At 31.2% G+C, this 25,704-nt stretch overlaps 1 protein-coding gene across 3 annotated transcripts; it reads right to left on the bottom strand.

Moving 5' to 3' along the window:
* Window positions 1–4,872: 4,872 nt before the first annotated feature.
* On the bottom strand, window positions 4,873–12,433 carry LOC124832756 (uncharacterized). Of its 3 annotated transcripts, none has more exons than XM_088114425.1 (7): window positions 12,297–12,433; window positions 10,370–10,489; window positions 10,215–10,258; window positions 6,647–9,520; window positions 6,256–6,360; window positions 5,936–6,110; window positions 4,873–5,392 (listed from the first exon to the last, which is right to left on the bottom strand). In XM_088114425.1, the coding sequence occupies exons 2-7, from the start codon at window positions 10,478–10,480 to the stop codon at window positions 5,189–5,191; spliced, it is 3,513 nt and encodes a 1,170-aa protein (XP_087970551.1). In that variant the 5' UTR covers window positions 10,481–10,489; window positions 12,297–12,433; the 3' UTR covers window positions 4,873–5,188. The 3 variants fall into 3 exon arrangements, with proteins under 3 accessions (XP_087970551.1, XP_087970550.1, XP_087970552.1); XM_088114424.1 differs by having other exon boundaries at window positions 11,980–12,413; XM_088114426.1 differs by lacking the exon at window positions 12,297–12,433 and having other exon boundaries at window positions 6,647–9,570; window positions 10,370–10,440.
* Between the last annotated feature and the right edge of the window lie 13,271 nt (window positions 12,434–25,704).

Here is a 25,704-nt window from a genome sequence, read left to right as displayed (position 1 = left end):
AGACTAAAACTACATTCAAAAGTTATAAAACACAAAAACAAAAATGAATTCATATAAAATAGAATTGAAGTGTCAGGTTACTGTAATGTGCACTTCTATAGTGAAGGGCCGGTAGGCCCACATCATTGGTAGTTGGGCCTGACAAGTGACCCAATTCATTCCATAAAGTAAGGGTATTGCTTACTGCATCCTATAATATTTCTCCCAACATCCTATCATTCCAGATTTCAATTTCTTGAACACATTAAAACAAATTCGGAAATTCTTTCTGGAAGACAATCACTCACTTCTATTATGGAAAAATTTTTCCAGAAACTTTTGATGAAGTGGAGTTAGAAATTTGATAGGGTGTAGGAAGAAGCTTTTGCCTAATAGTAAATAGTAACAATAGGATCTTACTTTCTGCACTCCCACAATTTCTTTGTGCTTCAAAATGATCAATTTATCCTCTATACAAATAACTTCCGGACACATATTTCAGAAGCTTTCTGGAATAAACTTTTTGAAAAGATATTTTTGAAATAGAATTTCCAAAGCAATTTTCGTAAAAAGATCTCTGGAATAGAATTTCTGAAACACAAGAAATACATTTCGCATTAAAGTTTTCCGAATAGAAGTTATGGAACAAATTTTTTGAAATAGATATAGTGCTTTCCAGAATAAATTTTTCGAAACATCCTACGTGAAATATATTTCGGAAAGAATTTTTAGAACATATGTGAAATATGTTCTAAATATTTTTTTCCAGAATGAGCTTTTTTTATTTGTATTTTCTCTGCAGTGTTCTTTCTCTTTTCTTCTCTGTAGCAGCAGTATGGGGATGGCGGTAATGATGGTGGCAACAGTGAGAATAGTGATGCGGTGTGATCTGATGCAATGATGCAATGACGAAGAAAGGTGTTTAAGTTTTTACCTAATGTTTTGAAGGTGTAATTAGCAATTATAGGAATACTGAAAGCAATAGCCCAACAATAATAACTAAGTTTATTTCATCTTATTCTTTTTAAAAGAGTGTTGTTTAATAGAATAAGAAAATTATGTTTTCTGTATTTATCTAATATTTTATTTTTAAAATAATTTATTTATGTTCTTTAATAAATAAATCTTGTTTACTCATTAAATATGTGTTTTTTTTTCAATTTTTTATTTCAAAGCTCTTATTTTAAATTTGAATAAGTTGGTCCAACATGATGTTTAAATGGAACAATTAAATTTACCATATACTTATTTCTTTTCTAAAACATTTATGGGATTGAATAAGATGATATAATTATTTTATGTTTTTTTAAATCATAAAATAATACTTACAAATCAAGAAAAAAAATGAAAATATATTTTGATTATTTGATAAATGATGAGATAAGTTTTTATTATTGAGTATAACAAATTCTAAAAATAAAAATACCCATTAACTATTATCAATTATCATTATTTTCATATTACTTTTATGACTTAATTATATGATGATCGTTACTTTAGAGATAGGAGTGTACTTAGTATCTGTTTTTTAAAAAAAATTAATTTTGTCCCATGTGTTAATGTCAATTAAGTCCTTTTTTTTCATGTTATTTAAATTATTAACGTTGACTTATTAGATATGTTGTCGTGACATCTTTTCTTATGACATGTAACCAACAAGGTCTTTCTGATGTGGAAATTAAACACTTTCTATATGAAAATTGAGGACTCCCACGGTGAAGAAGATCAGAAAAATTGGGGATTCCATTCATAGTAAAGTGAAAGAGAAAAATAATAAAAATATATTAATTTTTAACTTTTTAAATTAAATTTAATTAAAAATAAAATTAATTTATATTTTCTAAGGTTAACTTTAATTAAAATTAAATTTTAATTTAATTTATATTATATTATATATATTTTTTGTAATTTATTTAAAAAATGTATAAAATATATTCTTTTAATTTTTTGCAGGTATCCGCAGGTTTGAAAATATTCGCAGTATTTTCTAAGCGGATACTCGTGCAGGTAGCAGGTCAGATTTTTTTTACGGATAGGCACTACCCGTGCCTGACCCAACCCGTTGTCATCCCTAGTTGAAATTGTTGTGTCATATGGTGAATATTGCCACACTCAATGATCAAATTCACTTGTATGTTGTACACATGTTGTCTGAATCTCAAATAATAAATATATTAGAATATTTTCCTCTTGAGGGTGATTGTAACGAGGGTGGTTTTTTGGATGAGGTTCATGTGGAGGGAGAAGGTGATTGTGATGAAGAAGTTCATATGGAGGGTCAACCTTAGGGTGTTGTGGAGGGAGAGGGTGATTGTCAAGAAGAAGTTCATATGACGGGTGAGGTAATTATGGAGGGAGAGGGTGACTGTGAAGAAGAAGTTAATGTGGATAGTCAGTCTGAGGTTGTTGCGAAGGGAAAGGGTTAGCTTGAGGTTGTTGTGGAGAGTCAGGGTCAGCTTGAGGTTATTGTGGAGGGAGATGGTCTCCTTGATGTTGTTGTGGAGGGGGAGGGGGAAGGTTAGAATGACTTTGATCTTATTGGTTGGAATGAGTTTAAAGATGATGTTTTGAGTGAAGATGATCTAGTGGATGTTAGTATTAATGGAGATGAAGTGGAAGATGAGTTCTGGAAAGGTAGTGTCGAAGTTGAAGTCGTTGGACGAAGTGGGTCTTCTAGTCGAATGAAATTTGTACAAGATAGAGGTTTGTTTGACATTGAATGAGAGTCTAAAAGTTTATACATTGTTGAATTTAGTGATTTAAGGGATAAAAATAGAGACCGATATGGAAACTTTGGGATAATTCTCAATGCCCAAAAGTATGGAAGACTATAAATGAAAAGTTGACACATACTTCCCTAAAAAGGAAGAGTTCACTAAAGCAATAAGAACTTATGGTGTGCATAATGGTTGAAAATTGAAGATTTTTAAAAATGACAAATGATAGGTTTGTGTGAAATGTTGTGGTGCAAAAGGCAAATGTCAGTGGTACACTTCTTGTGCTTATAAGGCTGCACAAAGTACATGGCAGTTAAGAAAAATTATCAACAAGCATACGTGTAGTAGAGAATTTAATATCTATTTAATAACTTCAAAGTGGTTAAGTGATAGGTTAGAGAAGACCATAAGAAAAAAATCCAAATATTAATCTAATTGACCAGTGAAACAAAGTTTGTAGGATATAGAACATTGGTGTTTCTAGGTCTACAACCTTTAGGACAAAAACAATGGCATACACCAACATTGATAATTGCTTCTAAAATTAATATAAAAGAATATATGATTATGCTGATGTGAAGTCAAATTATGGACCTACTCTAAAGGTAAATATAGATCATAATAAGGACAATCTAATATCAATAAAATATTTAAGAGATTATATGTATGTTTGAAAGTATACAATGACAATTATTAATCCATAAAAAAGTATTCTAAATATAGTTTCAAAAAGTTATTACATAAATAAATAAATTTACTATCAATAACAAGTGTTATTACATAATAATATATAAATATTTACACAATCAATATTTTATAATTAAATTTATTTGAGAGGTACATAGCAGCACAATAACTTATTAAATGCAACAACAAATATTCAAATTACAAAGCCGACAACGTTAAAGACAGTTTGAAGTATTAAAAAAAGGCTAAATTATATTTATTTATGGTGTTGTTTGCTCCATAATTCAACAATATTGATTTGAAGTATTATAAAAAATAATCTAACATACTATATGATGAACACAAATGTTAAAAGAGTGCAATAGAATATTGTAGTGCATAAAAAATTTGATTAAATTCAATTTGTTTGAGTTGATTAAAACCGTAAACCTTTCTTTTTTCTTAACAATATTGGATAATAAAGTGATACAGCATGGCCAACAACACATGGTTCATATAAAAGAAAATTTAAAATGATCCATAATCATTTTTAAATGAATTTCTTCGACCATGGAGGTTGGTTGTACAACCCTTAATAACTATGTTCTCTGTAATTAGGGTTGTTTGGCCAAACTTTGTCCCTATTTAGGAGTGACATGTTTATGAAATGGAGCAGAGAAATATTTTACCCTAGTTCTTATGTTCTTCACTCATATTTTAGTATAATTGTAACCAAAACCTAACATAAAGTATACATAAACCAAAAATATTTATAAGTTTTATTGTAACATTATTTTTTAATTCCAAATTTGTATGTATGTTTTGGCTCCATATCTAATTATGATTTGGTAAACAAAACGAAACAGGATCAGAAACGATGGCACACGGTAAAGTAAGAAAGAGGAACATGAAAAAAAAGGGTAAAACTGGAAAAATAAAAAGAAGATATTTTTTAAAAGAACAATATAGGGGGAAATTCAAAAATAAGATCAGAATAAAAAAAAGAAAAAAAAATACAAAAGAAATGAATCAGGATTACACTAAAGAAAGTGGATTTAGACAGATTTTATTTGGAAAGTTGATGTATAGCTATAAAATATTTACATAATTAAATGAATACACTAATAATTAAAAGAAAAAGACCAACGGGTATTTGAAAATTCAAGTATAATTAATCATGTACGAAAATTCTTAAGTGTATGTAAAAGATATTATCATTTAAGAAAATACCATATTGAATTTAAAAAACATGTAAAAAATTGGAAAAACATAAATGCTAATTTTCATTTTTGCAAATTAAGATACTTAGCTTCAATAAACATAATATATGAGCCAGGAAAGAGGTTAAATGGTATTATGAAATGTTTAAAAGGAAATAAGATAATAGTAAAGAATTTTGTGAGGATAATACATGTTGATCAAAATACATAAAATTTATTACAAAAGATGCAAAGTGGATTAGAATGACAAATAGTTAATGCAATAAAAGTGATACTGTATGGAAGCAATATGGAAGAACATTCACTAACTTGAAGCTATGAAAAACAAGCATATACAGAGTTACTGCAAACATCTCTCACATAATCGATACAAGTGTTTCTTGGACTGAATAACAAGAAGCAAAATCGAAAGTGAGGAGACAAAAATGGTAATGCACAAAGCTATGTATGTACAAACGAACTTATGTTGAGGAACAAGGACATAAAAGACTCATGCAACACCATCAGCAATACTCAGATCCTACGAGATGAATGTAGCCAAAATCATTTGTAAGTTGTAACTAGCTGTTCTACTACTCATGATTATTTTTGGAGAAAACTGAGATGTCAATACCGTCGCCTAGACGAGAAAAACTCATAATCAGGATGTCTGTTAGTACATGTTTGGTTCCCCTTCTTCACCACAGCTCTTGCCATTACAGATGCTGTTTCCTCAAGTGTCTCCAAACGTTCTCTCAGGACAAAAGAAGGGTCTAAGCCCACCATTTCTGCTGCTTCTGCAGAGTGCTTCAGCTTGAACCAGCATTCTCCCTGTTCATATCACACATCAAGTGCTAAACTGTTAGCAAGCCTTAAAAAGTATATATCCACAATTACTTTCTAAAAGTTTTAAAAATTCATTTAAGCTTATGGAAGCAGCTTGATTAATTTATCTTCTGATTTTCTTTTCATATAAGTTTCTATTGAAAAAATTATCCAAAAGAACACACAGCAAGTATAATTTGAACAACTCCTTTCAGCACCATACTTCCTACATCTAACAATAATATTACAATAATATTCCTAATGTAAATAACTTATCCGTCATCTTCTCTTTTAGCAATCTAAAAAAGTTTCATCTTTTGCATTCTTTATTTCCTCAACCCTGGAAAGTCTGCTTCCAAATAAACTGTGATTTACATTATTAAATATGCCAGTAAAAGCTCCAATTATCTTGAAATCAGCCACAAAAACATAATAACTGTAAATGTGTCAAAATATTATTTGCAATGGAGTCATCCAAAAAAAAATTCTTGACCAACTGAAAGGTTAATTTTCAATGCATGGAATAATAAGATGCAAGATAATTCATACCTGGTCATTGTAGCTTTGGAGACCCACAGCTGGAGATACTATGCAAGAACCTGATGTTAACAAATCTGAACCTGTTCTTCTACGGACCAAATGTCCAAGTGAATGGTAAGTCAGAAAAGATGCACGAAAGTTGCCATCTGGTATGCGGTAAATAGGATACCATGCAACTGAGAACCTGCAAATGAGGTGGCCTTAGTGCTACCATTTGAAACATCACTTAAAATTAAGTCAAGAAAAAAACACTTGGTGTCATCTGATAAGGAAGATGCAATCACATTTTCTTTAGCACGCAGAATATAGTTGACATGTAGATCACTCACCAAGAGCTAGGGTGAAGATCTCGCAGCTTTATTGAATCCAGTTTTGTTGGGTCCCCATATGTTGAAGATTGGATTGGCATATTTCCTCTAACCAGTTCTTGTATCCTGTAAGAACATCAAAATCAAATTAAGCACCTGTTGAATCAACCAGCAAACCTGTTTCTTATAGTAGCCAAACATCTAGTACACAAGAAAAAGATGAAAACCTCCTGTTCCTAATTCCTACACAGTATAATGTCATAAATTTTGTTGATGATGTTATTAAAATTACTCAGTATAATATAATATGTCAAGGAACAACAAAATGTAATGACCGTCTATTCCAGAAAACTTAACACAGATAGATACACTGAAAACCATTATGTTCTGATGATAAAGAAGAAATTCTTACTTCTCATAAAGAGGCTGTCTTTGTTGAGGTTGCTCAAATTCAAAATATTCAAAAAGAAGTTCTAAATCACCAGATCCATTACTGATAGAATCTGTCTCCTTCGGAGTTTCAATGCTTGCATCCTGATTTCGAGGCTGAGGAAAGAGAACAGAAAATATTGAATGTTCAGTGGCAGTAGATGAGTTTTCTGAAAAATTAATCATTTGACATGCCTCTGAAACCTCACAATTTGAAAGCTCGTCACTGCTATTTACACATTGACTTTCATGGTTCTTAAACAGCTGAACTGCTGATAAAGAAGGGACAAAATACGCACGGAATGGAAAATCACCAACACCTTGACTCTTTGGATTCTCATGATCCTGAGCACTTATTTCTAACCCATAGCTCCCATGTTTCTCATACCACTGCCACAGGCATCCCAAAGACAAGTTAGGGATCTCGTGTCTGCACAGTGAGACACCACCAGCATGGTTGCATGAGCAGGTTGAACAACTGACTGAATCAACTGATTTACAAATCACAGGACTACCAAAATGAAGTAGTCTTTCAAATTCTGCAACTGGACCACCTGTAGCCATGTACACTGCTTCAGAAGCTAGTTGTGCCCTACATGCATCATTCACAGCTTGGGATATTCTGTAAGAATCCTTTTCTAACATTTCTTGTTTTTTGCTTTCATTAAACATGTGACTAGAAACTTCTTGCTTGTCCCTATGCTGTGTCAATGTAAATGGAACCTGCCCACCCAATTTTTCGTTCTCACCCTCACCTAGACAGGACACATTGTGGTAAATCTCACCATTTGATGTTCTGCTTGCATTTATTGAAGAATCCTTACTTTCAGAAGAGGCCACTTCTGGTTCAACACTGCTTTCATGGTTAATATTGTTCCTAGAGGATGCATCAGAATAGTCTGGTGGTAAAATACTAGATTCATATTTTTCCAACCCAGTATCTTTTTTCCCAATTGGTATCCATTTCCAGAGGGAGGTTCCAGAGCACTGGTTTTGTGCATTGTAGTCTGCAGAAGAAACTTCTTTCTCTGTTTGACCAACCTCATCACCTTCAAGATTGCAAGACGCTGGAGACAGCTCTACAGACATATTTGATTGATTGACATTCTCACTTGGCCTTACTAACGACCTATCCTCACTATCTATACTTTCATTGTTTGTGTTCGCAACAGTATGGCAGGCACTACTTTTTGGATCTGACATCTCCAGATGAAATTCTGCACTGTGAACTTTTTCAGATGTTACCTGTTCAACCCCATTGGTCTGGACCCCATCCAACAAGCAGTGAACATCAGAATTAAATCCAGAGTCATGGTTCAGTCCATGCTGATCAATTTCCTGAGTTGAGATAAGCAGCATATCATTCTGTTCAGCACCAACCTTCCCATGATCATTTGACAAAGACCTGCTAAGATGCAAACTCTTCCTAGAATAATTGCTCTGTCCCTTTTTTGATACTGAGTCCATTTTGACTTTAGATTTCTTACCAATTTTATTTTTCATTTGTTTCTTATCCTCAGTTTTTGATACACAGTTCACACCAACAGATTTACATTCTTTGATAACTGAGGGATCCTTTTCCCCAATAGAAGCAAGTTGTGACAAAGTAGTGCTTACTTTCTTCAAATCACCGCCACATTCATCAGAACTATTCTTCTGAACCTTTTGCCATATAGAATGACTGTTTTCCTTCCCTTTTCGACCTTGCAAAATTCCAACACCCCCAAATTTGTTTAAACCTGAACTGTGCGACATAGTTCTCTTTTGCTTAACTCTCTTATCATTACCAATGCAATTTTGACCACTGTGCATAATCCCCTCAATATGTTCACAGTTATTGGGAATGCCATTTGTCAAGTTTTGACAAAAAAAATATCCATCTCCAGAATCTGAAGTGGTTGTGCAATTTGACTTGTTGGATTGTTTTCCTATATCTTCTGTATTTATACTCCCATCACTTCTGGAACAAACTGAAACTGAATCTAGCACTAAAGAGTCTTGTATATCATTAAAACTGCATGGCTGAGTATGCTGGATGTTCTTTATTTCTCTATCAATGACTGCCTCAGGGCCCCTACCTTTGAGCTGATTCTTGGATTCAAATGTGGCACATTCTCCTGCAGAACTTGGAATAATAGGTGCAGAATCCTTTAACATTGCTTCCTGATCAAGATAAGTGTTACTAACGTTAGGTGCTTCCATAACTTTGATGTCATTCATCTTATTTATGTCACAATCAGATTTTATTAATCTATCATCAGAAGTTAAAAATTCTCCCACGCCCTCCTTATCCCCAACATTGCTGCTGCAGGTTTCAGAAATCAAATTTGGACAGACAACTTCCTCAGTAGGAACTTCACATTCGGTAGACCTGTGACTTGACTTCTTCTTACTCCGTCTAAATTTCTTTCTACCATGTTTTCTTGAGTTTTTCTTCAAAGACTTGTCGTCGTCCTTGGAATTACTTGCGTACTTATCAGATGAATTAACTTCTGCAGAACTATCTGGGAACAAACCAGGACTGCATACTAATGAGCTTTGAGAACTGGACTTGTTAGAGAGTTCGTTGAGTTTAGAAGCTCTGCTAGCAATCTTGTTTTGACATCGACGATGCACATTTGAACTAGTAAAGCCTTTTTTTGTACCTGTTTTAGCTGAATAAGCATAGGAAGAAAGAGGCACTCTAGGGCCCTTACATTGATCAATCTTCAACCTATTAAGCGGAGGAGAGACAAGCAGTTGCACACCATCCATATTTACACCACCAGCTAAGTTAATGTAATTGAGACACTGCCCTGGTAAGGCAACAATTCTCCAGGTTCCATCAGGCTCAAAGTTGAATGAAATGATGGCACACCTGACCAATGATTGGAAGAACTTAACCATGAATCACTTCCAAGAAAGTGCCTTTGGAACACAAAAATACATAATAAAAAATAAAAGAGTAAGGAGCTATACAACAATGGTAAAACTTTTTGAAAATGGAATCATGTAGCCATTACTAGCTTTCAACTTTGTGAAGAAATTAAAAAAATGTAATAGTTATTCCAAAAAAGGGTGCTATGGTCTCTTTTTGTCTTTTATAACCCTCAAATTGCAAGGAAAGACCAGACCACCTCATGGAAGTTTTTGCCACAGGTATACATCTGGGGAACAATTTTTTTCCAATCTCATTTTCTCTGTTGACAAGATAAAAACATTAAGGAATACTAGAATAATGCAAAAATTAAAGATGACAAGAAGATGTAGCATAAAGGGAGCAACTACTTTACATGGAGGCCAAACAAATGACATCATTATGACAATGCCAACATGGACTCAGGTTCCTTTACACCATGCACAGAATCAATACAATACCAACTTCATGTATAAGCCATATAATCATTCTATAAATAATATATTTCAAAGGAATATCATAGAAGGATAGAAGTACATTTTATATTAACATGTCAACAATGTCAATCAAAGAAATACGTAAATTAACAACAAAATCATATTACCATAAGAACAAAAGATAATGAAAGCAATGCTAGTCATAAAAAATATTTTACCTATTATCCAAGTTAATCCTTGAAAGAGATGATTCTTGACAACCCTAAATAAAAGAATTACATTTAAAGAGAAAACAAAATAGACGTAAGGATCAATTGCCTTGCCAAACTCAACTAAAAAATCATGGAAAAATAGGGCTGAAATTTATCGTCACCTCTAAAGATGTGAATTTATGTTGTTGTTGATATATTGTTGATACGGAATCCTTTCTTGCTTCTGAAACTTTTGGACTATCATTACCTGTCTCTTGAGGGGCACAAGGCATCTTCCTCGCCTGTCCATATTAGAATCATTGGCCAACAAGAAAAGAGAAACAATGAGAAGAAAGAAATTACAATTTTCAGAACAAACATAAACAAGGTATTACTCTAGATAATTGATGTTTAAATATTTCTACTCTTTGCATTATCAACTTGTAATGATTCTCAATAAACTGAAATCATCTAGAGATCAGTTTAAGTTATAAACAGACCAGGGTAACTTAAGAAACTTGAAAGCTAAAATAAGAACATGAGGAAACACAGCAATGATAATTCCAACACAGCACCACCATTTAAAAACAGTGACTGGGATAACTAATAAAATCAGCAGCCACATTGCTGAAATACAATAATTAGCCCTATTGTTTTAATCTGAAAAAAATGGCCACACAGAAATGGGACTTCTTTCCAAGAATGATAATATTGATATAAAAATGGTCGAAATAGGCCAGGAGTTATCAGTAATACAATGACTAGAAAACAGAATTTCGACACCACAAATTAAAAATTGTGACACACTGAAGGATAATAAACTAATAGAACTGTCATGGACTAAAGCTAGAGTCCAATTGGCATGCCAAGCATAACAAATAAGCCAATATAGAAAATAATTAACTTCTGTCAACAAATTTCATTGGAAAATTCCATGTCAAACAAGAAAATTCCTAACTTTGTTTTCGCAATATTTGAATGCACCTTCTTGATTCTAACATAATAACAGAGGACATCTAAACTCAACAAATTCAACTTCTAGCTTATCCAATGAACGCAGTACATTCAATTAAACAAAAAAGACAATGAAGCCTATGATCCCCCTAGCTGCTGATAGCCTTTGGTTCATATTCTATAGGAAATGCATGCAAACTCGAAACTCTTCCATTTTTCTTGGTTTTCATGAACAAATAAAGTTGACGTCTACAGAGAACTATTCAAAATTAAAAAAAAAAAAAAAAGGAGCAAAGAATTCAATTCCACACACACAATAGATATGTGCAGGAAAGGAGAAAACTCGACTTGGGTTTCTCCAAATTAAAACCAGGAAACTATTAAATTAACGCAAAGGGAGTCGAGTTTTATCTACCAGTCAAAACAAAGATTACCCTTTTCTAATTTAACCAAAACCTCACTAAAGCCTATACAAAGCCAATCTCAATAACTCAAAAACTACATAAATATGAAAAAGAAGAGGAACAAAGAAAAGAAAGAAAATCAAATATTATAGACACGCACAAGAACACCCAAAGTAGTATAGATTCCACCCACCCCATAAGCCCGATCATCTATCCCCACATAAAAAAAATCAATTTTTTATTCAAAGAACCAAAGAAACGAGCATAAAGAATCCCACCCCACCATCATTTCCAATTTCAAAACCCAAAATTTTCAAACAATCTAATCACACATACTCAAAGCTTAAACAAGGTCATCCCAAAAGCATAATAAAAAAAAGAACCTAGACAGAAACATAGTAAAAGGTAAAGAAACGATGATAATCGGAACAAACCATGCTACAAGTTCCAAAGGGCCGGAACTGAATGGCTCTCTTCCAAGCCTCAACGGCTCTCTTTTTTCTCAAGTAATCACCCGTTTTGTCTTTTGGGGTTGAAAAGCTCTTTTTCCCTCTTTATCCCTCTCTATCTTGTCACTTTCCGCAGAGAGAAAGCGACTGCGGTTTCTTTTGAGAGCACAAAAACATACACAGAGAACACTGAGGTAGTTCAGTGCCCACAAACAAATACACACACAAAACAGACAGACAAGCTCTTGAAGAAAATGAGAACTCACAAAAGAAAAATGATTTTGATTTGACTGGAAACTCACATCATCTGAGGACAATATCGTCACATAAATGGCCTTTAATATGCTAATCGTTTTGGCAAACAAGGAAATTCATTTTCTCTCTGTGGGGTTTTTTCTTTGTCAATTTCGAAGCTCTACACCAATGTGACTAAATTCATCAGTGGTTGGTGTTGGTGTTGGTGTTTCCCTTTTCGAACACGTGCCACCAATAAACAAAATAAAAACAAAAATTAGCTAGCCAAGCGTGAAGCATGCAGCACTGTGCCGCGAACACAAATCTTTTTTTTTGCAGAGAAACCAAAAACAGTAGACAACCAGCCCAAACAGTTTCTAAAATACAAAAAATGGAAACAAAATTGAAATAATTTATGTTAAAATTATTTGAGAAATAAGAAAAGTTTTTATATACAAGCTAATTTTAATTTATAGAAAAATTAACTTCATTTTTTCTTGTTTAAGATGTGTTTATTTGGATATATTTTAAAAACCCACATTTTAGAAAAATAGAAAACAACTTTTTAATTAAAAAAAATGCTAAAATAACAACTAGAATGTACATTTTTACAAGCAATTTAAAGTTATTTATTATAAATAAAAGTCAGTCAATTTATTATATATTTTTATTTAATTATAACATAAAAATTACTACATCATAGGGAAAATTAATTCATATTTATGCTACTAAATAAAATTAATTAATATAATTTAATTCTTCTAATAGCATTTAAAATTTATTCTCTTTAACATTAAGTACAATATGACAAATACAAAGATGGCATTGAAAATAGAACACTTAAATTTAAGGGGTCTTACAAAATATAGTTAATTAAAAATCATGTGACACTTTTTTATGTGTAGTTTTTATAATTATTTGTAGTTAATTGTTAGTATTAAATTTGAAAATATTAATATAAATAATTAAGGTAATAAAAGTCTTTTAACTTATATTTAAATCACTCTATGTGCATAATTTAATTAAATAATTTATTTACTATTTTCTATAAATAACTTAATTATTTAATTTTTATGCCAAACGTAATAAATTTTATTTTTAAAATAATAATGATTTTTATTATAAAATGTTATTTAAAAAAAATACTTAAAGACTACGGTAAAAAAATGTAAAAGTAACAAATTATTTTAATAGAACAAATATCAAATAAAACTATACTATTAGCACCAAGACTATCTTTAAATAAAAATACAATATTAGTTATTTGAATATTACTTTTGGATGATAATGTTGCATGAAATAAAAATTAATTTATTTTTTATTTTGATCAATAAAATTTCGAGTGTGTGCACGTATCGATGATGTAAAAAATATATTTTATTATTATTATTCAATCATAATAAGTTCTATAAAACCTTTTACAGTGATGTCATATAGAAATAAAAATCATTTTAAAATTATCAAAATCTATTTATTTACTTTTTAATTAATAGTTATATACATCGTTTTAGGAGAGAATCTTTTTAATACCGAGAACCTCTTGTTTAGGTAAACAAAACAAATATTTATATATATATTTCATTCTTCCCATTCCAAATAGAATACAGAACCAAAGAAAAGGAAACAAGATGAAGATAAGTGTAAAGAAATAAAAGCTTTCTAATTATATGATTAAAGAGAAAAGTAATGTATTTTTATGTTTATTAGACAGAAAAAGTTATATTAAATATTTTTACATTCGTTTAATACAAAAGGCCTTGTTTTTCACTATCAAAAAATTATTCTTTTCTCAATTTTCTTCATAAGGAAGGGAACATTTTATTTTGGGCATATGATTTTCTTTCCTTTTTTTTATGTAGTATGCTAATAGAATTTCCTTTTTTAACTTTACTCTTCTATAGGTTTGTTCTTACTCAACCAAAGAATAATAAGTACATGCTAATAGAAACTGAGTAATGTTAATTGGCTTCCCTTGGTATAGAGAAAGAGTATTAAATTTAATATCTTGAAAAAATAAAAAGACATTAATATTTACTATACAAAAGTAAAAATACATTGCAAGGGAATTCAGAAAACTATACAATGTAAACAATTGTTTGATCATTTTGATGTAACATAAAAAGAAATGGTTGATCCAATTGATAAAAATAAGATTCATAGACATGAAGTTTGTTATCATGTGAAAACCTTAAATGTTGATAATTTGTAACTGTAAATTTTCATTTAATATGGAGGTTTCTCTAACATTGGTAAACTCAGACTGATCTTATCCTAACTTGAATAAAAAAATAATAAAATTTAGGATATTTAATCAGTATATGTTTAAAAGGTGAAAACTTAGTGTCTATTTTAGGGATTAATTTTTTTAATAACATGTTAATAGTGTTGAATTTCTATACTCAGAACCGATTACAAAAGCAAACCACTCTTGAGTAGCCAACTCTAAGCACCACATAAGAAATAAATTATATAATAACATTATAGGTATATACAAAATAATGTAATCAAAATAGACAATTTTGTATTATTGGTTTTTAATTTGTTTTGTGAGAATTTTGAAAGAACTCCACTACTTTTTAAGTTTGATGATAGAATTTAAATAAATGGAGAATGAATATCTCTTTAAAAAACTATAGATAGATTTAAACATCTTTATTCATAATTTATAGTATAATTTTATCTTAATCAACTAAATAATAGAATTTTCTCCTAATATAAATAAGTGGAGGTGTTGACTTTTATACATTAGAGATTTGGAACTAATGTAAGAATTTTTTAGATTTCTTGAATTTGAGTTGAAAGTACTTAGATGTTAGAGTTGCATTTTATTAAAGCATGTTAACTATAGGTACGGGTAATGAACCTAAATTGTAGAACTAGTTGGTTTTGGCATTTTGGAAATTTGTTGAGTTTGGTGAAATGAAATTTATATTTCGATGTATTTTTGGTTATTGAATTGAGTAGTTAAGAAAATTGTGTGATTATAGTTTTAAACGTGATTTTAGATTTGTGAGTAGTCAAATGGGATAAATACAATTATTTTGAACATGTTCCATGATCAAATGGTGGGAATATGTGTTATAAAGTGTGTAGTACAGTTAGATTTTAGCAAAGTTTCCTTGTCCATCTTTATATATGTTGTGATTTTATGCCTTCTGGATACAGCACTTGGTTATTAAGTTAATCGTTCAAATGAGTAAGTGATAGCATTTATGGTATACATAAAATTGTCTTTCAAGTGTCAAAGTGGTTGTTTTCAAGAGATATATTCTTATTATAGGTCATTAATTGAAATTTGATTGAGAGAAATGTCAAAGTAATTATTTCTTTTCTATAATTTCATTTCACAAATGATGAATAATAAAAAAATGTGATATAATATTATAACTTATGGCTTGATGTTAAAAGTCATATTGATGAAATGATTTTGAGTGATGAAAGTTAGTATTGAATCTCGACGTTCAAACGATTGTTTTTGGATGTTTAAACGAGGAAAAAATCAAATAAATTATCTCTCCTCAAAAGTTATTATTGTTGAGTGACACGAATTCACTCAAGCAAAAATGGGATATTACTTAACTAGTGGATATCAACTTGAGCAAGAGATATTCCTCTATTTATTAAATATATAGGTTAGTTAAGTGACATATCCCTAATTTCAATTATGTGTTTTTAAGTGAAAATTTTTAATTTTTATGTGTGTGAGGTTATGATTATATATGTATGTAATGATATAGTTGATTCATGAATGAAAATATGTCATTAGAAATGATGATTTATAAAAAAAAAGAATAAGGTGTGATAAATTATGAAAATCATATTAACTATTGAGATTATGGAAAGTTTTATGTTAGGTATCCAGTAATATTGATGGATTGAGTTGGTTATTAAGTGAGTTTATTAGATTGATATAATTGAAAATTTTATTTAAGTGATAAATTAATGATGAAAGAATGAGATAATTTCATGATTAAGATATGTGATCCTTAATGGACAAGTAAATATTGATACATGGTTAAGTTATGGTTGTGTTATTAAGTACCTGGATCTTTTTAGAATAGAAGATATCTTGACTTCACTGATTATCAATTTGATTAGGGTATCAAACAATGAGAAACTTCAAAAAAAAATTGTATTACTATTGTGTATACATTTTGAAAAAAAAACTACCCTAATGTCATATAATCGAGGTGAGTATACTTGAAATGAGTTAAATATAAATCTTTTATATGATACACTTAATATGAATCTTTCAAAAAGATGTTGAGTTGTATTGAATTATTCTAATTTCATGAATTTAATGTTTTTAAGTCAATGGTGCTTAGAATGAGTTAACATAATTTGGTAGATGATATTTATCATCTCTTCATTGAAAAATGACGATGAATTAATGTTTTGTTGAAATCAAATTGTAATATGAAATAATATTATATTTACAATAATTTTCATAAATTAAGACTTTAAAAACACATACAATATTTTAAAATAAACAACAAAATAATAAAAAAATTATATATATATATATATATATATATATATATATATATATATATATACTATTAAATTTCATATGTGTAAGGAATTGAGTATAAAGTCTAAAACATATAAACTAATAACTTTATAAATTTTTTACATGCAATGTAATTATCAAATTTATAAACAACCTTAATTTCTTAATTGAAAAGAACCTAAATGCCTTTAATAAGTCCCAAATTTTTTTTCAATAGAAAATAATTTCCTTTAAACTCGATGATTAAAAAAATTCTTAGATACATGATTCATTGAGTTTTACCTAAAGTTAAGACAAAGAAAGTATTTTTAAATAAAAAACAATATTCCTAAAGAGTTATGAATGGTATTCATAGCAGGAGGGTGTCGTTGAGCGCAACTTTTTGTGAAAAGAATAATGTTGAACGTCAGGGTTGTCACTAAGTGTCACCTTTTGCGAAGGGTTTGGCGTTGAGTGCCACCTTTTGTGAAGGGTTTGGCGCTAAGCGCCACCATCTGCGAGAAGTCTAACATTGAGCGCTACTTTTGAGCACTAGTGTTCATGTTTTACATTTCTTATTCCATGGTTGTTCGAGATAGAATTTTCAATGTATTTGTTCATGTCTAAAAGTATTATTGTGTTTATTCATGTATGATATTGTGATGATGATGAGTATGGTATATGTGTTTATGTAATTTCATGGATCTCGTGAAAAGATTATATAGTGGTGTTTCATTAGTGTATGTATTGATACGTGAATTTCATATTAGGAGTTATCTTGTCGCTTTAATAACCATCTAATCTCAAGTAGAGAAGGGTGAAGTATGTGGTGAAAAAAGCAGGAGGTCCTACTCTAGGGCTTTACCTTGACCAAAGATGTTAACAAACTAACCTTGTGTCTCGTAGGGTGAAACTCATTAGCAATGGTTCTACAGAGCAGTAGAGGTCATCACAAGTGCATAACTCTATATCTAGATCGTTATTTAGTGCAGAAGTTTCTTGTATTTAGAAATAAAAACACAGCTGCTGACTTTATAAGAGAAGCGTTTAGACAAGAGAGAATTAACAATTGCATAGAAAATTTCATATTGGTTCACTCCAACTGAGCTACGTCCAGTCTCCTCCGTAGAGGGTTTCACTATAATCTTCCACAATATTAGAACTGAGTATTCACACTACTCTCGGTCTTATCAGTCAGCGAGTAACCTCCTATTACCCTAGACTGGATGAGTATTCTCACCACTCCTGGTCTCCTAAATTGGACGAGTATTTGCACCACTCTTAGTATTAAGCAATGTTGCCTAAATTTCCTTAACTCAACTGAGTTCAACAAATGTTTTAATTCTCTTCAGAATTGCAATCTACGATTATTTATAAGTCTTCAGACTACTACTCTTGTAGAGAGGATGTAATTACAATACAATGTAGTTTAAACACTCGCATGTGTTTCTCTCTTTTCTCTTTCTCTCTTTCTTACAATTAGTAAGCGAATATTACAATGAAACTCGAGAGTATGTTTTTCTTCTTTTCTCTTCTTTTTTTCGGCTCAAATATTCTTTTTTTCTTAAGCTCTTTCTATGCTTTTCTTTTGAATGCTTCTCAAAGGATGAATATTTTCATTGTATGTTATTTGCTTAATTCTTCATCTAAATGATCTTATATTTAAAGGCTCTTGGATAAGTGTCTGTTAGATTGAGCTCTTGGCCTTGATTCTTGTGTCTTCTCTTTCTTTGTGTACAATAGTTGTTGGTTAGAGTCAACTTTTCAGAGAAGACTTACTTTTTCAGTATTTTGCTTGAAGTAAGTTGTACTTTCTTTTAGACACCGCTTCAAGTGAAGAACATTTTGTGAATATCTCTTTTGTCTCTAACGTCCAATTCTGATATTTTAATTAGAAACTTGTGGATGTGTGTAGTGTAGGTTATCTACAAAGAATAGAATAGATAGTGTATCCAGTAAATATGTCTTATCTCTTATTACTTTTGTTGTTTTTGAACATTGAACATTTAATGACATTTAATGCTTGCTCAGAACAATAAAGTTTTTTTTTTTATTTTCTACCGTTGAGGTAGCGTTTTGACGATTAAGCTTTTCTTCTAAAGATACCAAACGTTGAGTAAAGATTTCATCGTTGGAAAAAATACTAGTTTAGCTCATGTTATCGTTTAGACTGATGTAAACGTTTTTTGTGATTTTGCCTTTTTAGAGCAATAACTTTTAGCATTATTTGTATTTTCTTTTGATGTTTTAGGTTTAGGCTTTTAAAATGTTTTTGTCAAAAATTTTGTCTTGACACTTCTTCGTTTTCCCGAGACTTGAATTGAATACCTCTCGGGTATAATAAACTTACGCATTTAGCTTCAACTTTCTTAGACGCTTTGACTTAATAGTCGTTTAGCATATCGTTTGGTTATTTTGACTTAATGTTGTTTTTCTATTTTCTAAAATCCTAAATTTTCCTAAGGTTTTTCTGTGTTAGGGATTTTGGTCCTAAATCTTATGTTTTTTCCTATGGTATTTTCATATTATTATTTCGTTTAATGTTATTTGATTAAACTTCAAAACATGAGAGTGTTTAGATGTATAGACGATTTTGTTTTAACACACCCTAGCGATCTTTAATCTTCAAACAAATGAATGATAATGAAAAAATCTAGAAAAAAGGAGAGAGTTATAGAAGGAAAGGATTTAGAAAGATGATGTGTTTTTAAAATAATGAAATTTATCATAAAAATTATATTTATACTTTGAATTTTTATTATTAAAATAATCGAGTCTCACTATTTTAAAAACACTCTTAATTTTAAAACACGATTTTCTAGACTCTTACAATAAAAAGAGTAATTTAAAGTTTTTTAAGAAATTAAAATCAAGGAAATTTTTTAGGGAATAAAACTGATTTTTTTGCAAAGTAGAGAGATGCACAATTATACCTAAAATTAAACACACATCACATTTATTCTTAAAACTAATGACAACGTCTATATAATTAATAATTAAATTTATAATTCCCGTATTTACAAAATAATTTCCTATTTTTTACAAATGATATAGTAATTATTACTTTGGTAATGTATTAAAGTAATTATTACAAATGAATCAATTAATTGTGCAACAAAAAAAATGAATATACTAATTAATTAACTTTAATATTTTTCATTAATTAATTACCTTTTCAATCTCTTGAAAATATTACCATACTCGTCTTTTAAATGACATAGATTAATTAATTAATGATTTAGCATTTTTCCATTAACATCTATTCGATGTTGAAAGTATTACTATTTTTGAAGTTTTCAATTATGGGTTAAACATTCATGCAGTGTAAAATAGTTTACATTGTCAATTAAGCAAAATTCATCCTAATTAAGTAATATGCGAGTTAATTACAAAAACAAATACGATTTTTAGACTCTTCATTTAATAAGAACAACATATTATTTTGATGATAATGACAAAAAAATGGTAAAAATAAACATTTACTTTTTACCTAAATCAAAAACTGTTTTATACATCATACACGTCTTCTTCTTCTTCTTGGTACAAGGAAGGAAAGAAAAAACCTAAAAATGTATGATAGCTAAAACATCCTCAACAAGGTAATAAAGTACTTTATTTGGAGGCAACTTCCACCTGTTATCCATATCCACTTTATTTACATTCCCCATTAGCCATTAACTTCTCTATAGATAAGGGAGAAAGTGATTCTTCAATTGCAAAAACAAAGACCTATTTTTCTTCAACTTTCTCTCCATGCACACGCACATGCACAGAAACAAGACCCATCCACCTATATTAAGAAGCATAACAACTTCCTTTTTATCAGATTCACACACCACATTTTTTAAGTCCAAGATTTTTACAACGTTGAATCACTTGTCATTTAAAATTCTGAAAATAAAGGGATCACCTTTACCAACATGTTTTGAAAACCTGAACTTCATTTTCCCACAGCATCACGAATAATATTGCTCCAATTCCCATGGATTTAGTTATAAATATAAAACTTTCTGTCATTTAATTAACTTTGAATTGGGAGCTACAATTGCAGTGAATTCATATTTCTGAAATTTACATCCATTCCATATTATATTACCATAAAAGAATACTACTTTTACCCTCGCATTCAATGTAGTTTAAAACTTGATTATTTGTATAATAACTTGTAAACTTGAAAAGTGAGAGTATTCCCTCAAGAAAAAACTTGAAAAAGAATTTTCTAGAAAAAGTGAGTAAAAATAATATCTATGAAAGAGCAAAATTCGTCAAAGATTATCCAAACTACAGAGCATCCATTTGAAATTCAAGGTAAACTTTGAATATTTTCTCCTTTTTAATTGTTTGTAAATGAGAGATGTTGTTGATGTAGGTTTTGACATTTAAGAGATTTACTTATAGTCCTCTTAAATGTCTAGTGGTGCCAAAGGAAGATTTTGCTTGAAAACACACTACCTTAAGGTAAGATGGGTTAATGTTAACATTTAATTTATATTGGGTTGTTTTACTATTACATTAAAGGGAAATGACAGTGGTTATTTTCGTTTATACGCAGCGGTTTTACAACCGAGACATATACAGATGAGGCAAACTTTTTGCCTCGGTTTTGAATCGAGGCAAAAAGGTGTGTGTTTTTGCCTAGGTTCAAATCCAAACGAGGTAGTAGAGGAGTTTTTTTTTCACCATTTGGTTCAAATTCAACCGAGGACGGCGCGCTATCACCACCACTTGTAGAGAATCAATCAAACACCATCACTCCTGTAGAGAATTAATCAAACAGAAAACAACTCAATCGAAATCAGAAAAAGGGGAAGGAAGGAAGTTTCCTCCTTTGTTGCGAATCAAAACGGAAAGAAGAAGAAGAACAAGAACAACCACGGTGCCCTTTCGCCCCTTCGCGTCTTCGTCGCATCTCCGTCGCACCACTTATAATCCCTTCAGGTTGGTTGTCCACGCGAGACGAAGAACCCTAAGCTAGGTTGGATGCACGACTTGAAGCAAGATGGATCGGAATAGAGAAGAGGAAGGAAGCCTCCCTTTCGGCAACGCGAAAGAGAAAACCCTCTTCAGCTTGGGCGAGACCCCCGGTGTTGCCCCAAAGTTGGGTCTCTCCGTGAGAAAAGAATTAAGACGAAGAAGGAGAAAAGAAATCTCGCCCCCTTGTGCAACACAGATCAAGATGAAGAAGAAGGGGGGTTCTTATGTCGAACAGAGAAGAGAAAGAGTGATCATTATTTTACGTTTTTAAATTTTAACTATCGAATAAGTTATTACCTCAGTTAAGTAGAAAACCGAGGTAATAAAACTCTACTACCTCGGTTCTAAAAACAACTGATGCGTAAACCTTTCCGAAAAAAATAAAAATGGAAAATTTAAAGATATTTCTAACTATAGGCATCGGTTCGCGGTTAAACCGAGGCATAAAGGCCTTATGACATCGGTTCAAATGGAGCTGAGGCAATATAGCTTGACAAAATGGATTTACAACGTTCAGATATAGAGGTTGTCAGCTTTTGGCAAGACATACTGCATCGGTTCTACACAAATATGAGGCAGTAGTTCTATTTTGGAAAAGTTGTCAAGTGAAAAGTCTAATTTGCAGAGGAAAAGCAAGGTTTTTTGTCTTGGTTGGTCAGAGAACCGATACAGTATACTCCTTAGGCATCAGTTCCATTTGAACCGATGCATATAATTTCGTAAAAATTACGAAATTGTCACTGCATTTTGATACACTTCGGTTTTTTTTAAATCGAGACATAATTAACGAGTTAAAAACCCTTTTTTTAACTAGTGTTTAGATGTGTGAAGGATGTGGTAATTGAAGTATTATGTGTACGGAAGTTGTTTTTCATGCTTTTGCAATAGTGATTTTTGGAGTAATGTGAATATATGTGATATTAGTGATGCTTTTGTGGGGTTTATTAATAAATGTTTGATGTATTGAAAAAACGGTGCATAGTATTTTGGGTAATCTTGTTATTGATTTTTACGTAAAGTGAAAATGGGTGCAATATATAAATCAAGAGTAACATTAATTAAGAGGTATGCAATAATTACCTTTATCATCCTATATTGCTTGAGCAATAATATGGCCGCTTAAACAAGAGTTCGTAACTAAGAAAAAAAAAAAAGAGGTTAGGACAAATTAAAGATTGATGATTGAGCAACATATTGGTTGCTTAAGTGATGACCATGTCAACGGTGAATGAGTTCTAAAATATTAGAGACCATGTAGTTATGTGATAGCACTAAAACAATGACACAATTGCTCAAACGTTGATAAAATGATGAATTTTTATTTTGAAACTAGTTGAACGAGATATAACAACTATGATATGAATCGCGACAGTTAGTTTTTATTAAATTTTACTAGTAATTACAGTATGCTTCGAAACCATCAATAATAAACTTATGAGACTAAAATAATGTAATGAATTAAGTACAGAAACACATTTTAAATCATAAACACTCAACAAATCAAATATTAGATTAACATTAAATTATCACCTTTTAATTCCTAAACAAGTAACGATTCAATAAATTAATTATTACTGACTATACGAAGAGGTACTCATATAGTTGAAAAAAAACTTCGGTTGGAGAAAGTTACCAATGTGGAAGAGATTTAGAAAAAGAATAATAGAAATAAAAAAAAACATATAAAAATAAAGACAGATTAATTCATTGTTTTAATATTTTGAATAAAATATTGTGTCTCTTGTATGATTGAACTGAACTCATAAGGTTTATAATTATATAATTATGCAGGTTTATAATTATGCATGAAATATATGTAGATTGACAAAATGATAACATGAATGAGTTTGTGGTGTTTCATACACATACATATAGGTGTTTAATGAGAAATGCATTGGGATGATATTAATAAGAGATACTCGAAAAGAAACGTGTAAAAAAAATTAATCATTTTTATATAATAATATATGTAACATCTCAAAAATACAATAATAAACTATATAGTAGAATTAATTACATTTAATAATATATATCAGTTCAGTCTTACACTAAATAACGTACGCTTACGGCCGAAGAACCTTACATAAGCTTTCCAACTAAACTGTACAAGATAAGAGAAAACATGACCGAACGATTTACAAAAGCCAAATACCGAACGGTCAGTTAACAACAAAAGAGAGGAGGTGACCAAACGGTCACCTCATAATAATCTACTATCTACTAACCGAACATCCTACGGTTCGGCCTTTACTTCCACTTCGACCAAGCTTTCTTCTTCCAGCGCCTATTCCAACAGCGCGTCTCCTTCTGCTCACATCCACACGGATGATCATTGCAACGATAAGACGAACGCACAAGACGAAACAACACAAGGAAAACACAGGGTAAGCTTATGTAATTTAATTCATGCATCAACATATATGTTAAACAATCCAACACACAAGAGCATTTCAACACATGTATCACTACGAAGCCTATCACTAGACTGACCGTCCGGACTGTATGAAATTTGTGTAGCTACAAGCGTTCGTGCACCCGGGTGATGTAGTAACTGGGATACACTCAACCGCTGCCACCCGAGGTTAGCCCTATCTGTCCAAAGTACCCCTAAGAACTAGGACCTCCTATCGTTCCCACACATGACCTACCCTCCTCTACGTGAAGACGAGTACTCACGGAACATCAGGATGAACGGCCAACTTAGCATGCCCACAGTCATACTTTACCAAATCCAGTATTCATACATGAGTCGTTCCTCCCCGGAACGCTCGTTCATATTCCACAACATTTCCAAATCACATTTTCTTCATCTTTCATTAATAAATATCTCAGTTAACTATCTCGTACAAAGATTCCAATAAACTTTAAAATAACGAACGTTCAACCTGAACTGAGAACAAGATCGAACAGGTGGAGCGAACACGAGAGATCTCAAATTTTGAACTAGATTAATATCAAGGGCTGATACCGAATTGAGAGATAACGAGTACAATAATATATTCCAAGAACGAATGGGACGAACGTCAATTTCAACGTTGAGTCAATTAGATGAACTGACTCTTGAGAACTCACTCAGAACCTTAAAAGACTAAACCAAGAATGTGGACTCTAGGGTGAAACCTATGAATAAAGATATTTCAAGGCATTCAAAAACTGGTACTTAGAGTGATTCACCGGAAGAAACCGAACACTTGTGTTTAATTGAGTTTAGTATCTAGAAATCAAAATGTCAGTCAAAGACTGAACACTATAGAGAGCGAACCCTAGAGGGCTTAAACGAACGCTCGTAAAAAAAAATTTGTTTAAGGAGATAGAAAGAGTGCCCGGTGTAAGACGAAACACTTTATTCGGACGAACACTTGATATAAGACCAGGTGTTACTAACAGGATATCAAGACAGAACTATGCTTGGTCGAACGCTCAAGCACAGTCTTTCGAAGTGTAGACGCTCGTCCTCAACTAGGATTCTTCCCAAATGAAAGAATCCACTACAACTCTCAATTCACTAGAAAACCGAACGGTCAAGGACCGTTCAGTAACGTACGTACACTTTCTTAGGAAATTTCTTACCAGAATCGTTATTATTCAAATTCAGTTCTTAACATACAATTTCATACCTTTATACATTCACACAATAATCCATTTTTCATATCTCATAGCATCCAAACATAGAAATTTCATACATTTCATGCATCATAACATAGCACACTCATTTTTCATATCCAATCAAATCAACAAACGTTCATGCAACACATAATCATATAAATTAAATTAATAAGATTCTCTTACCTCTTAAGATAGCCGAACGTTCACAGATACAGACTAGGGTTCTCCTTCTAACAGAGGCCTTAACGTTCTACAACACGTTCTAAGAACTATAACCAACATAAAACCAGAAAGATACTCAGAATGATAGGATCAACTCATGCAACCAAGAATCTGGGTTTGCATGTTACAAAAAACACACGAATGGAGGAAAGATGAACTTACCAGTTCAGAATACTAAACTAATC

This window comes from Vigna umbellata, chromosome 4 (assembly GCF_029865625.1).
Source record: "Vigna umbellata cultivar VRB3 chromosome 4, Vumbellata_1.0, whole genome shotgun sequence".
NCBI classification, from domain to species: Eukaryota; Viridiplantae; Streptophyta; class Magnoliopsida; order Fabales; family Fabaceae; genus Vigna; species Vigna umbellata.
Note: the sequence above shows the minus strand (reverse complement) of the source record. Positions and strands in the feature narration are given on the sequence as shown.